Source organism: Hyla sarda, chromosome 8 (genome assembly GCF_029499605.1).
Source record: "Hyla sarda isolate aHylSar1 chromosome 8, aHylSar1.hap1, whole genome shotgun sequence".
In the NCBI taxonomy this organism is placed as follows: Eukaryota; Metazoa; Chordata; class Amphibia; order Anura; family Hylidae; genus Hyla; species Hyla sarda.
Genome location: NC_079196.1, coordinates 210,987,136 through 211,005,213, shown reverse-complemented (window position 1 = coordinate 211,005,213; position 18,078 = coordinate 210,987,136). Strand labels below are relative to the sequence as shown.

Genomic DNA, 18,078 nt, shown 5'->3' with positions numbered 1-18,078 from the left:
AGCAGTCACGGTAAAGTATGATTTAAAGGGGTACTCCACACAAACATTTTTTTTTTTAATCAACTGGTGCCAGTAAGTTAAGCAGATTTGTAAATTACTTTTATTTAAAAATCTTAACTCTTTCAGTACTTATCAGCTTCTCTATGCTACAGAGGAAGTTATTTTCTTTTTGAATTTCTTTTCTGTCTGACCACAGTGCTCTCTGCTGACACCTCTGCCCATGTCAGGTACTGTCCAGAGCAGGAGAGGTTTTCTATGGGGATTTGCTTCAGCACTGGACAGTTCCTAAAATGGACAGAGGTGTCAGCAGAGAGCACTGTGGTCAGACAGAAAAGAAATTCAAAAAGAAAAGAACTTCCTGTTGAGCATATAGCAGCTGATAAGTACTGGAAGGATTAAGATTTTTAAATAGAAGTAATTTACAAATCTGTTTAACTTTCTGGCACCAGTTGATTTAAAAAAAAAAAAAAAGGTTTTTTTTTTCCCAGGGGAGTACCCCTTTAACTGCCTATCAGGTAGGTGCAGATAAAAGTGTAGCGGCAGGGAGAGTGCACAGGGAAGCGAGGAAGAGAAGATTTATTAAGGGCCGAGAAAGGAGTGAAGGTGGAGAGAAGACAGCAGAGAGAGGGCAGGGAGGACGAGCAGTCTTTTACTGCTGGGGCTTCAGAAGACTGGGAAAGCTGGGTGGCACGTGCCACCCAGCTTTTCCAGTCTCCTGAAAAGCGGTTCTTTTCCTCTCCCACAATGTCCAGGTGCTTTAAGGGTAGCTCTCACCATGCTTTTTTTTTGCTAGCCTGTTGCGCCGCCCCCCCCCCAATATGGCACTAGCCCGTTCCCTCCTCCCCCCCGCCCGCATACCCCATTCCCTCATTACACTTGCAGTTACTGCAGAGTCCGGCAGCGGGCGTGCAGGGACAGCGGCGGCGATGTGCGGGAGGAGTCACTGGCCGGGGAACCAATGCGCTCGCTCCCGCCTGTCTGATTGACAGGCAGGGAGCGAGTGCAGCCTAACTGAAAAAGGACTGATTGCCACTCCAAAATCAGTCCTTTTTCAGTGGCCGGTTTTTAAATGTAAATTAAACCTTTTTAATGAAAAAAAAAAATAATAAAAGTATATTAGAGATATGTTGTAGTACATAAGTACTACAACATATCAAAAAATAAGGTTGGCGACAGTGCCCATTTAACAAGTATGTGCTTGAAGTATTCCTGTAAGGGTAGAGAACCTCTAAGAAGATAGCTCAAAAATAATCTGCAATTATGAAACTCAACTAAAGCCTTCTAGCAGCACAGAGTATTTCAGCAGAGGTGAGGATTAAAGGGGTATTCCAGGAAAAAATATATTTTTATAGTTCAACTGGCTCCAGAAAGTTAAACAGATTTGTAAATTACTTCTATTAAAAAATCTTATTCCTTCCAATAATTATCAGCTGCTGAAGTTGAGTTGTTCTTTTCTGTCTGGCAACAGTGCTCTCTACTGACATCTCTGTCTGTCTCGCGAACTGCACAGAGTAGTAGAGGTTTGCTATGGGGATTTGCTTCTACTCTGGACAGTTCCCGAGACACGTGTCATCAGAGAGCACTTAGACAGAAAAGAACAGCTCAACTTCAGCAGCTCATTAGTACTGAAAGGATTAAGATTTTTTAATTGAAGTAATTTACAAATCTGTTTAACTTTCTGGAGCCAGTTGATATATAAAAAAAAGTTTTTTCCCGGATAACCCTTTTAAACATTTGTTTCAGCGCCTAAAGTTTGCAGTGAAATAAACGCTGGCTAATTTCTTCTGAACCTTGTCCATTCCACACGTTCTCACCCCCCCAGAGCAGAGCGCCACGGGTGCAGGACACGGGCGGACTGTGCGCCAAGGGTCTGTTTAGATATTATGTGGGAGTGCGGCATCGGGAATGTTTTCCCCTCATGGGTTATGCATTCCAGAAAAGAAAAAAAAAGTCCATTAAAATACTGCACATTCTGTGAAAACGTATGAAGTCCAGATTGGTTGTGAAATCTCACACCTCCCTAAAAGCGGCCATGTTTATAAATCTGCTTGCTTTATAGGGTTGTTGTTTTTATGATGCTTTGTAAAATGTGAACACAGTTAGAGAAAGGAATTTTTCATTTTCTACATAGTTACATGGGTAATAGCTACCATACTGGTAAGTATTGTGTAGTAAAAGGCAATAAAAAGGCACATTTACATGCAGAGAGCATGAGAACAGTGCCACCTAGTGGCCAAAATATCATGCAAAAGTTCCAACCAGTAACTGAAAGGGCCAGTAATGCGTCACTTCCCTTTGTTCACTTCTTGTATATGTATTGGTTAAAGTGTCACTGTCACTTAGGGATATGTTAAAAGTTTTTTTTAAAGGGACAGTACCCATTTAAAGGGGATCTGTCAGCTCCATATTATGCTTTAGAGCTTAAAGGGGTACCCCGGTGGGAAAAAAAATGTTTTCAAATCAACTGGTGCCAGAAAGTTATATATATTTGTAAATTAATTCTTAAAAATTGTAATCCTTCCAGTACTTATAAGCTGCTGTATGCTCCACAGGAAGTTGTGTAGTTCTTTCCAGTCTAACCACAGTGCTCTCTGCTGACATCTCTGTCCGTGTCAGAAACTGTGCCAGAGCAGCAGAAAATTCCCATAGCAAATCTCTCCTGCTCTGTACAGTTCCTGAAATGGACAGAGGTGTCAGCAGAGAGCCCTGTGGTCAGACTGGAAAGAACTACACAACTTCCTCTGGAGCATACAGCAGCTGACAAGTACTGTAAGGATTTGGATTTTTAAATAGAAGTAATTTACAAATCTGTATAGCTTTCTGGCACCAGTTGGTTTAAAAACATTTGTTTTCCACTGGAGTACCCCTTTAAGTGTCAAGGAGGCTTGCCAAACCACAACATGCATGCCTCCACCCTCCCCCACCCCTCCTTACACAACATGATGTACAGTTCTGAAGTATGTAGATCACTCAAGGCAGGGAGGGGTGGGGGAGGGAGAAGGCATGCATGTCGCAAATCAGCACTTACACTTAAGCGCTGAGCATAATTAAAAGCTTACAGGTTCCCTTTAAAGGTGCCAGTAATGGTGTATATATCTAGTATATGGTATCACTTTATGATTGGTGGGAGAGGGAACCCCGAAATCCTCCTTACCGATCCTGAGAGTGAAAGGAGCGCAGAACTGAATCAGCAACACCATTGCCACCAGCTGTGCAAGGACACTGCAACACAGCTCCATTCATGTGCATGGGACCCACCAATCATACCGATCATCCATCACTGTATGACAGTGGTCTCCAAACTGTGGACCTCCAGATGTTGCAAAACTACAACTCCCAGCATGCCCGGACAGCCGTTGGCTGTCCGGGCATGCTGGGAGTTGTAGTTTTGCAACATCTTGAGGTCCATAAGTTGGAGACCACTGCTTTAATAGAATTGCTGAATCTGCCCCAGCCAGTTGCCAATAGCAGACACGTGAATCCGCCTGTTCACGTGCATCCTCAATCGTGGCGCAGAAGTCTTATTTTTATCTCTTAGATGATAAAACTATAATTCAGTGACTGATTGTCAGGAGCGTAATCATTTCCCGGCTTTATGTGGTTATTTATAATGCGCCTTATCTTCCTGCTGCTTTTACTATCCTCGGCCGGACCAGATTTTCTTGATACTTCTTTGTTGACATACGACACAAAGTTATTTTTATGTAATGAACTTGGCGCATTCCTATAGCTGTCAGACTTTATACCAGCATTCACCTGTATTTTAAAGGAGCACACCACAGTCACAGTGGTGGAGGTCCTAGTTTTCAATGGGTTTGATCAAAAATATCTTTATTATATTGTATGTTGTGCATTGGACAGCGCGTTTCCAGGGCTGGCGTACTTCTTGCTCATATTATATTGTGTGTTGGACAGCGCGTTTCAGAGGCTGGCAGACTCCTTCCTTAAGTTATATTGTGTATTTACAGTGCGTTTCAGAGGCTGGCGGATTCTTTCCTCGAGGTGTATAGGACAACGCGTTTAGAGGCTGACTGACTCCTTTCTCAAGTTATATTGTGTATTGGACAGCGCGTTTCAGGGGCTGGCGTACTTCTTGCTCATATTATATTGTGTGTTGGACAGCACGTTTCAGAGGCTGGCAGACTCCTTCCTCAGGTTATATTTTGTATTGTATAGCACGTTTCAGAGGCTGGCGGATTCCTTCCTCAAGGTGTATTGGACAACGCTTTTAGAGGCTGACTGCTTCCTCAAGGTACATTGTGTATTGAACAGCGCGTTTTAGAAGCTGTCAGACTCCTTCCTCAAGTTATATTGTGTATTGGACAGTATGTTTCAGGGGCTGATGTACTTCTTGCTCATATTATATTGTGTGTTGGACAGCGCTCTTTAGAGGCTTATGGACTCCTTCCTCAAGTTATATTGTGTATTGTACAGCGCGTTTCAGGGGCTGGCGTACTTCTTGCTCCTATTATAGTGTGTGTTGGACAGCAGACTAGAGGCGTACGGACTCCTTCCTCAAGTTATTTTGTGTATTGGACAGCGCATTTCAAAAGCTGGCAGACTTCTTCCTCAGGTAATATTTTGTAGGCTCCTTCCTCAACTGGTAGGCTCCTTCCTCAACTTATTTTGTGTATTGGACAGCGCATTTCAGAAGCTGACCGACTCCTTCCTCAAGTTATTGTGTATTGAACAGCGCGTTTCAGAGGCTGGCGAACTCTGTCCTCAAGTTATATTGTGTGTTGGATAGCGCTCTTTAGAGGCTTATGGACTCCTTCCTGAAGTTATATTGTGTATTGACAGCGCGTTTCAAAAGCTGGCAGACTCCTTCCTCAAAACGGCGTGTTTCAGGGGCTGGCATACTTCTTGCTCCTCTTATATTGTGTATGTATTGGACAACACGTTTAGAGGCTGGCAGACTCCTTCAGGTTAAATTTTGTATTGTACAACGCATTTCAGAGGCTGGCAGATTCCTTTCTCAAGGTTTATTGGACAGTGTGTTAAGAGGCTGGCGAACTCCTTTCTCAGGTTGTATGGTGTATTGGACAGCGCGTTTCAGAAGCTGACTGACTCCTTCCTCAAGTTATTGTGTATTGGACAGCGCATTTCAGAGGCTGGTAAACTCTGTCCTCAAGTTATATTGTGTATTGGACAGCGCGTTTCAGAGGTTGAACAGACCCCCTTACTTAAGGTGTATAGGACAGTGCATTTCAGACTCCTTCTTCAAGTTGTATTGTGTATTTAACAGTGCATTTCAGAGGCTGGGGGATTCCATTCTCAAGTTATATAGTGTATTGGACAGCGCGTTTCAGGGACTGGCAGACTCCTTCTACAAGTTATATGGTGTATTGGACAGCGTATTTCAGAGGCTGAACTTTCAGATCCAAGCAATAACCATGTTGCTGCTTTTTGACAACGCTGTGATTTATGCCATATTTAAGTGTATTGTAACCCGAAGAAGGAGACTCTGCATCTGAAACGCGTTTTCCAGTGCACATCTTTGCATTTGTGTGGCCCTATGTGGTTTTCTTCTAATCTTTTACAGATTGTGGAATAAAAAGAATCAGATCCATTCCCCAAAAATGACACATTGATACACATAGGGGAAGATTCATTAAAACCTGTGTAGAGGAAGAGCGGAGAAATTGCTTATAGTGACCAATCATATCGCTTCTTTTATTTTTAAAAAGGCCTGTTAAAAAAATAAAGAAGCGATCTGATTGGTTGCTATGGGCAACTGCACCGCTCTTCCTCTACACAGGTTTTAATGAATCTTCCCCTATGTGTATCAATGTGTTGATAAATTTCCCCCAAAGTCTATTCTAAGGATCAAAGGAAATTCAGAAAATTCTTTTATGCTATGTCTCCTTATACTTTTGTCTATCTATTCTTGTATACCCCACTAGCATAGGTGGGTCCTGTCTTTCGCCCCCTGGAGGACTTGTCCTGTCCTACATTATATACAAACAGCCCATTGATTTGAGTGTCCACTGTGTAATAATCATTTTCACCTGCGGAGGCGCTGCAGAGAAAGTCAACACTTACTGCCAGGTGACAGCTGACCACTAGAGATTCAAGCAGGAAGACACTTTGTCATCAGCGTATCAGCCAACTAACAAATAGGACATGCTGGGAGTTGTAATACAGCAACAGCTAGAGAGCTTGACAAACCACAACATGCATGCCTCCTCCCTCCACCACCCCTGACCACTGACTTGATGGATTTGCATGATCCTGCAGCAATTCTGCACCATATATAAAGTTCATGCTGGGGCCTTCATTGCCAGATATTTTAAAGGGGTACTCAGCTGGAAAACATTTTTTTTTTTTTTATTAACTGGTGCCAGAAAGTTAAACAGATTTTTTTTTTTAAATTACTTCTATTTAAAAAATCTTCTAGTACTTATCAGCTGCTGTATGCTCCACAGGAAGTTCTTTTCTTTTTGAATTTCCCTTCTGTCTGACCACAGTGCTCTCTGCTGACACCTCTGTCCATATCAGGAACTATTCAGAGCAGGAAAGGTATTCTATGGGGATTTGCTCCTACTTCGGACAGTTCCTAAAATGGACAGAGGTGTCAGCAGAGAGCACTGTGGTCAGACAGAAGGGAAATTCAAAAAGAAAAGAACTTCCTGTGGAGCATACAGCAGCTGATAAGTACTGGAAGGATTAAGATATTTAAATAGAAGTAATTTACAAATTTGTTTAAAGGGGTATTCCAGGCAAAACCTTTTTATATATATATATATCAACTGGCTCCGGAAAGTTAAACAGATTTGTAAATTACTTCTATTAAAAAAATCTTAATCCTTCCAATAGTTATTAGCTTCTGAAGTTTTCTGTCTAACTGCTCAATGATGATGTCACGTCCCGGGAGCTGTGCATGATGGGAGAATATCCCCATAGGAGCTGGACAGCCCCCGGGACGTGAGTCATCAGAAAGCAGTTAGACAGAAAACAGCAACTCAACTTCAGAAGCTAATAACTATTGGAAGGATTAAGATTTTTTAATAGAAGTAATTTACAAATCTGTTTAACTTTCCGGAGCCAGTTGATATATAAAAAAAAAAGTTTTTGCCTGGAATACCCCTTTAACTTTCTGCCAGCAAGTAATAAAAAAAAAAAAAAAAAAATGTTTTCCAGAGGAGTACCCGTTTAAGTCAATGTTTCCCAACCAGGGTGTCTCCAGCTGTTGCAAAACTACAACTCCCAGCATGCCTGGACAGCCGAAGGCTGTCCAGGCATGCTGGGTGTTGTAGTTTTGCAACAGCTGGAGGCACCCTGGTTGGGAAACACTGCTTTAAGTAGTAACAGAATTCAGAAGAATAGATAAGCCCCCCTCCCTTCCCAGCCAGCCATGGTATGTAGATTTCTGATGAAATCCAGCATTCCTAGTAGAAGTCTTTATGGCCGCCTTTGACACTTTTACTTTCTGATAACCTCAACGTGGGTGCCAGTCCCTGAAAGCTGTGTACACACCAAGAAATGTCAGGCGCAGGTCACATGATGCTGACTGATGTGCTCAATGGGTTAACCTTGTGTGCCTGACGTCAGCAGCTCTGGACAGGCAATTTCCTCCAAATGGACAAACATGAGAAGCCAATTTTATGAGCGTGTGAACGTTTATGGCTACATGTACAGTATATGTTAGTGTCGGCCATGGTGCCCCAGTGTGTGTGCCGCTCGGATTGGCAGCATGTATGATGGAAGGAGGCGATGCCTGGCATATTTGTCACAGTTTATCACGCAATACAAAGGCAAAAAAAATATATATATATCAAACTTGGCAGAATCGCAACACTGCTTCCTTTCAGTGAATGGAGCTTTATTGGAATCCCATCTCTACCCTGGGTTCTAGGTAGTGCTCCGACCTCCACCCATCAGGTATGATACTTTGAAGCAGTGACATCAGGAAGATCAAAGAATAGTGTAATAATTGGTGCCACATTGTTACAAACACCCCACCCATTTATAAAGGTCACGCTCGTAACCTAACCTGTTTGAAGAACAACTACCGCAGTGGTTTCCAAACTGTGGACCTCTAGCTGTTGCAAAACTACAACTAACTACCAGCATGCCTGGACAGACAAACTAAGCAGACCCCTAAACGAGTACAGACCCATAAACAGACCCCTATGTAGATCCCTAAACAAATACAGACCCCAGAGCAGACCCCTAAACAAATACAAACCGCAGAGCAGACCACTAAACATATACAGACCCCTAAACAAATAATGACCCCAGAACAGACACCTAAACAGATACAAACCCCAGAGCAGACCCCTAAACAAATACAGACCCCAGAGCAGACCCCCTAAACAAATACAGACTCCAGAGAAGACCTCTAAACAAATACAGACCCCCAGAGCAGACCCCTAAACAAATACAGACCCCAAAGCAGACCCCTAAACAAATACAGACCCCAAAGCAGACCCCTAAACAAATACAGACCCCAAAGCAGACCCCTAAACAAATAAACTCCAGAGCAGACCCCTAAACAAATAAACTCCAGAGCAGACCCCTAAACAAATACAGACCCCAGAGCAGACCCCTAAACAAATACAGACCCCAGAGCAGACCCCTAAACAAATACAGAGCCCAAAGCAGACCCCTAAACAAATACAAACTCCAGAGCAGACCCCTAAACAAATAAACTCCAGAGCAGACCCCTAAACAAATACAGACCCCAGAGCAGACCCCTAAACAAATACAGAGCCCAAAGCAGACCCCTAAACAAATACAGACCCCAAAGCAGACCCCTAAACAAATACAAACTCCAGAGCAGACCCCTAAACAAATAAACTCCAGAGCAGACCCCTAAACAAATACAGACCACAGAGCAGACCCCTAAACAAATAGACTCCAGAGCAGACCCCTAAACAAATAAACTCCAGAGCAGACCCCTAAACAAATACAGACCCCAGAGCAGACCCCTAAACAAATACAGAGCCCAAAGCAGACCCCTAAACAAATACAGACCCCAAAGCAGACCCCTAAACAAATACAAACTCCAGAGCAGACCCCTAAACAAATAAACTCCAGAGCAGACCCCTAAACAAATACAGACCCCAGAGCAGACCCCTAAACAAATACAGAGCCCAAAGCAGACCCCTAAACAAATACAGACCCCAAAGCAGACCCCTAAACAAATACAAACTCCAGAGCAGACCCCTAAACAAATACAGAGCCCAAAGCAGACCCCTAAACAAATACAAACTCCAGAGCAGACCCCTAAACAAATAAACTCCAGAGCAGACCCCTAAACAAATACAGACCACAGAGCAGACCCCTAAACAAATAGACTCCAGAGCAGACCCCTAAACAAATACAGACCCCAGAGCAGAGCTCTAAACATGTACAGACCCCTAAACGAATACAGATCCCAGAGCAGACCCCTAAACAAATACAGACCCCAGTGTACACCCTTAAATATATATAGACCCCTAAACAATTATATACCCCAGAGCGGAAACCTAAACAAACACAGACCCCAGAGCAGACACCTACACAAATACAGACCCCAGAGCAGACACCTACACAAATACAGTCCCCAGAACAGACACCACCGAAAACGGCAGAATCCATCAACAGAAATGTATTAGGCCAGGGTTGTTATATTGTCCAGTGACCGTTGGATAAGAATGACCCTAACATATATATGTAATGGTACCTGCACCAGTGCTCTTGTGCCATACAGGTACCAGGCAGGGCAAAGAATCCAGAAAACCAATAGGATCATGCACAAGCGAAAGCGAAACTTCTGCGAGAAAGAAAGAGTGGAAATAGTTAATGTGCCATAAAAAGGTAGAAGGCGGCAACCAGGGCGCCCGGGTTACACCTTGCGCTGGTGTCGAATATGCAAAAAAAAAGGAAATGTCTCTGATGCAAATCATTGTTTGACTGGCACACAGGGCCTTGGGCGGCCCGCCAGCCTGTAGAGCTCCTCTGGAATAGATGGAGGGAAAGACCGGGTGGTGTGTACCAATATACATCTTATCCTGTTAATAGTCCTGGACTCCCTGAAAGAAGGCGGGGTTATGTACATGTGTGGGGGTGGGACTAAAATATGGCATGACAACATGGCGGACTGCATGTGCCACCTGTTGTCAGTGGCTTGGGTTCCTAATAGTGGCATATAAAGGCAATGAGCATGACCCTAAGATTATTCATGATGGTTTATGGGGGACCCCCATCTTATTCCTGTAAATAGTCCTGGACTCCTTTAAAAAGGAGGCGGGGTTATGTAAATATGATGGGGTGGGGCTAAAATATGGCACAAGAAAATAGCCGCCGGCCTGTGCCGCCTGTTGTCGCTGGCTTGGGTTCCTAATAGAGGCAAAATAATATTAGGGCAATAATTGTGACCCTAAGACTATTTATGAAGGTTTATGGTGGACCCTATTTTAATGGGCACTCCCCCTTTAAAGGGGTACTCCACTGGAAAACATTTTTTTTTTTCCAATCAACTGGTGCCAGAAAGTTAAACAGATTTGTAAGTTACTTCTATTAAAAATTCTTAAACCATCCAGTACTTATTAGCTTCTATATGCTCCACAGGAAGTTCTTTTCTTTTTGAATTTCCTTTCTGTCTGACCACAGTGCTCTCTGCTGACACCTCTGTCCATGTCAGGAACTGTCCAGAGCAGGAGAGGCTTTCTCTGAGGATTTGCTCTTACTCTGGACACTTCCTAAAATGGACAGAGGTGTCAGCAGAAAGCACTGTGGTCAGACAGAAAAGAAATTTAAAAAAGAAAAGAACTTCCTGTGCAGCATACAGAAGCTTATAAGTACTAGAAGGATTAAGAATTTTTAATAGAAGTAATTTACATATCTGTTTAACTTTCTGGCACCAGTTGATTAAAAAAAAAAAAAGTTTTCCAGCAGAGTACCCCTTTAAATTAGTTTATTATTTAGTTTCCCAACCTGTGACTTTGCAGCTTTTGCAAAACTACAACTCCCATCTTGCCCTGACAGCCTTCGGCTGTCAGGGCATGATGGGAATTGTAGTTTTGCAAGCCACGGGTTAGGGTGCATTTAAAGGGGGGCTCCGTTTCAATATAAATCTCTCTGCCAATCAATATAAATCTCTCTGCCAAAAGGGGAAACCCGAAATCTTTGACAGTGATCAGGGGGCAATTATTGGGTGCACCATAAGGGCGTCTGCCGGTGCGGCACATCCACGTAGCGGCCAGGCCTAAATATTTGACTCCCCTGTGCTTAAATAAGCGTATTATTAGGACTTAAATGGGATCCTGTTAGTCATGTAATGGGATTTGTGGGCTTAAAACAATTATCTGCTTTACACTGTGCCGCTTCATGTACGCAGCTGATCCACGACTTCTGGAGTAGTCACTGCATGAACTCATCTCATAGGGTGTCTCTTTCCGTCAGTTGGACCACCACTGAGTGAAGCATATTGGACTCTCAAGTCAAGCGTAAGGATTAAAGGGGTACTCCGGTGGAAAACTTATTTTTTTAATCAACTGGTGCCGGAAAGTCAAACAGATTTGTAAATTACTTCTATTAAAAAATCTTAATCCTTCCAGTACTTATAAGCTGCTGAATACTACAGAGTAAATTCTTTTCTTTTTGGAACACAGTGCTCTCTGCTGACATCACGAGCACAGTGCTCTCTGCTGACATCTCTGTCCATTTTAGGAACTGCCCAGAGCAGCATATGTTTTCTATGGGGATTTTCTCCTCCTCTGGACAGTTCCTAAAATGGACAGAGATGTCGGCAGAGAGCACTGTGCTCGGGATGTCAGCAGAGAGCACTGTGTTCCAAAAAGAAAATAATTTCCTCTGTAGTATTCAGTAGCTAATAAGTACTGGAAGGATTAAGATTTTTTAATAGCAGTAATTTACAAATCTGTTTAACTTTCTGGCACCAGTTGATTTAAAAAAAAAAACTGTATTCCACCGGAGTACCCCTTTAAATAAACATAGCTGATTTTCTCCTGAAACAGCGCCACTTGTGTCCTCAGGCTGTCTTTAGTATTGCAGCTCCGTTTCATTAAAGTGAATAGAGCAAAGTCGTATTACCGCACACAACCTGAGGAGAGGGGTGGCGCTGCTGTTGCAAAAAAGAAGGTATTCTAATCCTGGAAAACCACTTTCAACTGGTCATACACATAAGTTCTGAGCTATCTCTTCTTATCCCCCCCCTATACACATGCACGCTCAATTTGGCTCGATGGTGAATGTATTCTCAATGGCAAGAGGACAGAAAAGTGGCTTGTCTCCCTGAGAAATCCAAAATGTCCGATCCTTCTTTCCCCGACATCTGCCATTGGGGAGAGTAGGCAGGGAATGGGTCCTGCCAAACTTGAGTCCTCAGTTTGTCTGTGGTAATGTGGCTTAGTTTCATTGAAGTGAATGGCGCAGAGGTGTAATACCACACACAACCTAAGAACAGGGGTGGCGCTGTTTTGGGAAGAAAGAAGCTGTGTTTTTTTTAAATCCTGGACAACAACCCATTTCAGCTGAGCTATCTCCTCTTATCCCCAAATTCACATGCACGCTCGATTTGGCCGAGCGTGAATGTGTTCTCAATGCGAAGAGGAGAGAAAAATGCTGCCATATACCCCTGGCCATGGCTTATGTCCCTGAGATTGTTAAAATCCAACATGTCCGACCCTTCTTCCCTTGACATCTGCCATCGGGGGAGGGTAGGGAGGGATCAGTCCTGGAAATATCAGCGGATTCGGCTGTCACATGGCCAGCTATGGTAGCGATTCTCTTTCACCTCTATATAAGGTGGTGTTTCCCAACCAGGGTGCCTTCAGCTGTTGCAAAACTACAACTCCCAGCATGCCCAGACAGCCAAAGGCTGCCTGGGCATGCTGGGAGTTGTAGTTTTGCAACAGCTGGAGGCACCCTGGTTGGGAAATGCTGATATAAGGTGCGACTATAAACATGTCCATATATGGCGTTGCTAGGGAAAAGTTCCTTATTAACCAGTCTGTCAAAGTCACTCAGGTCAGTAGAATTGACGCTGGGAGTTGTAGTTTTGCAACAGCTGGAGGCACCCTGGTTGAGAAACACTGATATAAGGTGTGACCATAAACCATGTCCATATATGGCGTCGCTAGGGAAAAGTTCCTTAGGAACCAGTCTGTCAAAATCACTCAGGTCATTAGAACTGATGCTGGGAGTTGTAGTTTTGCAACAGCTGGAGGCGCCCTGGTTGGGAAACACTGATATAAGGTGCAACCATAAACAATGTCCATATATGGCGTCGCTAGGGAAAAGTTCCTTAGCAACCAGTCGGTCAAAGTCACTCAGGTCATTAGAACTGACGCTGGGAGTTGTAGTTTTGCAACAGCTGGAGGCACCCTGGTTGGGAAACACTGATATAACGTGCGACTATAAACATGTCCATATATGGTGTCGCTAGGGAAAAGTTCCTTAGCAACCAGTCAGTCAGGTCATCAGAACTAAAAAGTCCCCCTCAGTGATCATGTGTCATGGCCGCCTCCTTGTGACAGAGGAAAAGTTGCTGAGTTGCCCATAGCAACCAATCAGATCGCTTCTTTCATTTTTGAAAAGGCCTCTGTAAAATGAAAGAAGCGATCTGATTGGTTGCTATGGGCAACTCAGCAACATTTCCTCTGGACGGGTTTTGATAAATCTCCCTTGCTATATTGTATTTGTTGATGATTTTCCAGCCTGTCAGATGTGTTCGTTGCGACTCGTCCTATCAGTTAATCTCCTCCAGCCATTACCGGGGTTAGTCACGGCAGTCATTAAACCAAGCCTAGGCTTTCCGTATGACTGCGAATCCGAAATAGAAAGTGCGCATAAAAGGGCGGCGGATTTTGTAAGCGTGTTGTTGATCTTCTATCGCTTCAATCACACACACCTATAGTTATAGGAAGATGAAAAGGAGTTGTCCTGGGGACGAATGCTGGAAAGTTATCAGAGTTCCTTATTCTTCTGTCTCTTATGTTTACAGGACATGAATGGACAAGTGAAGGATCGGTGTCCCCGGCTGTGTCACCTAAAGAAGGGAACCAATGGCTACGGGTTCAACCTCCACAGCGAGAAATCTCGGCCCGGACAGTACATCCGCTCGGTAGACCCAGGATCCCCGGCGGCCAAAGCTGGACTGAAACCTCAGGACCGACTCGTAGAGGTTAGTAATAATATACCACTAAACTCCTGAAGAGCGGAAATCACTAGATGCAAATGCATGCTCGGCTTGATTGAGTGTGCATGTTTTCTAAATGGTTAATAAAGGCCCCAATACAGGCGAGACACGTATTGGACTGCTACCAAGCTTAGTGAGACTGCCCAACCATCTGATGTGTACATCTCCTCCTCTAATACAGTGGTTCTCAACCTTTTTTGCGTCTGATCCCCCAAAGGGTGAAAGTATGTCTGCGGGTACCCCTCGTGCATAAATTGGCGCGGAACTTAAGTGCAAGGGGTACCCGCGGGCAAAATAAGTCATAAAATTATACTAATGCGATACTTAATCCCCTTGTGCCATTACCTCTCTCCCCCCATCCCCCCGGGCTAATATATACATACATAAAATACATACAATAACATCCCTCCCATACACTTAGTTTTTACTTTTTTTTTTTTCACATTACGCAGCCTGTTCGGGTAAACAGCCCGTCCCGGAACCCCGTTTGGTGGGTGACGTCGTCCTGCACTGTGCGGCACCTCCGCGCAATGTCAGGGGATGTCACACGTCTGCCTGGCAACCATGCAGCTCCCGTAAAGTAGCTGCACCCAGAGCTGCGGCCGCGGTACTTTACAGAGAGCTGCCACGGCTATTCCCTGCTCTGCGCTGACAAATACTGGCTTATGCATGGACGGTATTTGTCAGCGCATCGGCGTACCCCTAGGGGTACACGTACCACCAGTTAAGAACCCCTGCTCTAATATGTATGCGAGCCTCCTCACTCCATACGCATACATGCTCGGCTTGACTGAGTGTGCATGTGTTGTAAATGGGATAGGACACGTGTTGGCCATTGCTACTGAGTTCAATGAGACTGCCCAACCATCTAATGTGTATGGAAGCCTCTTCGCTCAGTATACAAGCATGCACAGCTTGACTGAGTGTGCATGTGTTCTAAATGGTAAGTAAAGGCCCCCATACAGGTGAGACATGTGTTGGCCAATGCCACAGAGTTTAGTGAGACTGCCCAATCATCTAATGTGTATGTGGCCTCCTCACTCCATTTACATGCATGCCTGGCTTGACTGAGCATGCATGTGTTCTAAATGGTAAAGGCCCACATACAGCCAGTGCTACAAATTTCAGTGAGACTTCCCTGCCATTTAATGTGTATTGGGGCTTTTCACTCCGTTCACATGCAGGCTCGGCTTGATTGAGCGTGCATGTGTTCTAAATGGGGAGTAAAGCCCCCTCCCCTCCCCAGATGAGACACCTGTTGTCCAATGCTACCGAGTTCAGTGAGACTGCCTAACCATCTATTGTGTATGGGGGCCTCCTCACTCCGTACACACTCAGCTTGACTGAGCATGCATGTGTTTTCAATGATGAGTAATGGGAATGCTACTGATTTCAGTGAGACTGCCCAACTATCTAATTAGTATGGGGGCCTCCTCACTCAGTATATGTGCACGCTCAGCTTGACTGAGCGTGCATGTGTTTATAATGATGAGTGAAGGGAATGCTACTGATTTCACTGAGACTGCCCAACTATCTAATGTGTATGGGGGCCTCCTCACTCCATGCACGCTCAGCTTGACTGAGCGTGCATGTGTTTATAATGATGAGTGAAGGGAATGTTACTGATTTCACTGAGACTGCCCAACTATCTAATGTGTATTGGGGCCTCCTCACTCCGTACACGTGCACGCTCAGCTTGATTGAGCGTGCATGTGTTTATAATGATGAGGGAAGGGAATGCTACTGATTTCAGTGAGACTGCCCTACTATCTAATGTGTATGGGGGCCTCCTCACTCCGTACACGTGCACGCTCAATTTGACTGAGCGTGCATGTGTTTATAATGATGAGTGAAGGGAATGCTACTGATTTCAGTGAGACTGCCCAACTATCTAATGTATATGGGCAGATTCAAGTCGGGAGGCACCCATACAACCGGTTTGGCCAACATTTATTCAGCATTTCTCACCCAGTGTGCCTCCAACTGTTGCAAAACTACAGCTCCCAGCATGCCCGGACAGCCGTTGGCTGTCCGGGCATGCTGGGAACTGTAGTTTTGCAACAGCTGGAGGAACACTGTATGAAGCAAAGTCCCACCATCCCTAAGCTTTCTTTGACAGACATCTGTATGGGCTGCAGGTTACTTCAGAAGACCATTGTGCGGTGCCACGTGGGTACTTTGGCGCTTCATAAATTAATCAGAACCGTTTTCTGCGGCGCAGCACAATGAGGTAATATAATAAGACCTGAGACATCACAGGGGGAGGAGGGGGCACTTTCCGGTAGTTTTCCCAAATAATTGCAGAAGAAAAAACATTATTAGAACGTGGTACGATGGCATCATGGCTCAGGTGTCTAATGCTAATTTGGGTCTTCCAAAACATATGCGCCCTGCACCGTGCCATAGGGTCACCCGATCCGCCTTCCCGTCGCCCGAGTCTGCTGAACCTTTGGTGCCCTCTTGCCCGCTGGATCTCTCATCTCCTTCCATTGTGCGCCCTGCAAGCTCTGCCCCACAATTTATGGGTCCTCCTGTATAATTGATGCGGGCGACGCAGCCATGCGAGCGCTAGACGGTTCTGTACCAGTTGGGGGGGAGGGTTTTTTTTTTTTTTTTTACTCTCTTTCTTTCTATTGCTTTTCTTTTCCTTTGCCAGCGACAAACCAGCTGGGAGATTTGGGAACCTGATCCGTCCCCAGCACCTCACAGACATTATGTACCGGAGCCGACCATGCATATTTCATGCTGCTGTGGAGAAGCGAGAGGATTCCCAGGGGAGCTCAGAAGCGGCTCATTGAGGCTAATAAGGTCTTGTACCTGGAGAGAGGAGCCCGCTCGGGGGTCCCGGATACTGCAGGGAACTTTGTATGACACTGGCGTGTGCGGCCATAGGACACCTGTTTTCCCAGCATGCTTATCTGTCATAGGGGATTACGGCTCCATGTCACCGCAGGCCTCCTGGTTAGGTTACCGGATCAGCCCCATGGATCCCCATGCAGATTATAAATAGAGATGAGCGAACTTACAGTAAATTCAATTCATCACAAACTTCTCGGCTCGGCAGTTGATGACTTTTCCTGCGTAAATTAGTTCAGCTTTCCGGTGCTCCAGTGGGCTGGAAAAGGTGGAAACATTCCTAGGAAAGAGTCTCCTAGGACTGTATCCACCTTTTCCAGCCCACTGGAGCACCGGAAAGCTGAACTAATTTATGCAGGAAAAGTCATCAACTGCCGAGCCGAGAAGTTCGTGGCTAATCGAATTTACTGTAAGTTCGCTCATCTCTAATTATAAAATTACACGGGCCGCGCGTACTTCGGTCCGTTTTCGTCTTAGTCCACCCACCTAAGTAGGCACTGGTCTGTATAAGGGTCTGTTCACACTGAGGAATCGGAGAGGAATTTACTTGAATAGTTCCGCTTGCTTCTTCCTCTCCAATTCATGCAGCAGTGAAAAACCCAATAGAGTTTAAAGGGGTACTCCGATGGAAAACTCTTTTTTTCTTTTAATCAACTGGTGTCAGAAAGTTAAACAGATTTGTAAATTACTTCTATTAAAAATGTTTAACCCTTCCAGTACTTATTAGCTGCTGAATACTACAGAGGAAATGCTTTTCTTTTTGGAACACAAAGCTCTCTGCTGACATCATGACCACAGTGCTCTCTGCTGACATCATGGCCACAGTGCTCTCTGCTGACATCATGGCCACAGTGCTCTCTGCTGACATCATGACCACAGTGCTCTCTGCTGACATCATGGCCACAGTGCTCTCTGCTGACATCATGGCCACAGTGCTCTCTGCTGACATCATGACCACAGTGCTCTCTGCTGACATCTCTGTCCATTTTAAGAACTGTCCAGAGTAGGAGAAAATCCCCATAGAAAACATATGCTGCTCTGGACAGTTCCTAAAATGGACAGAGATGTCAGCAGAG

The 18,078-nt window shown here is 44.7% G+C and overlaps 1 protein-coding gene across 4 annotated transcripts in view; it reads left to right on the top strand.

Moving 5' to 3' along the window:
• NHERF2 (NHERF family PDZ scaffold protein 2) overlaps nucleotides 1–18,078 on the top strand; it is a 110,319-nt gene that overhangs the window by 74,169 nt on the left and 18,072 nt on the right. For all 4 annotated transcript variants that reach the window (XR_008846889.1, XR_008846890.1, XM_056533776.1 and 1 more), the window contains exon 3: nucleotides 13,952–14,131. Coding sequence is in view for 2 of the 4 variants with exons in the window: in XM_056533776.1 (XP_056389751.1) it covers nucleotides 13,952–14,131 (180 nt within the window). In the remaining 2 variants the exon portion in view is untranslated. The remainder of the gene's footprint in view (nucleotides 1–13,951; nucleotides 14,132–18,078) is intronic.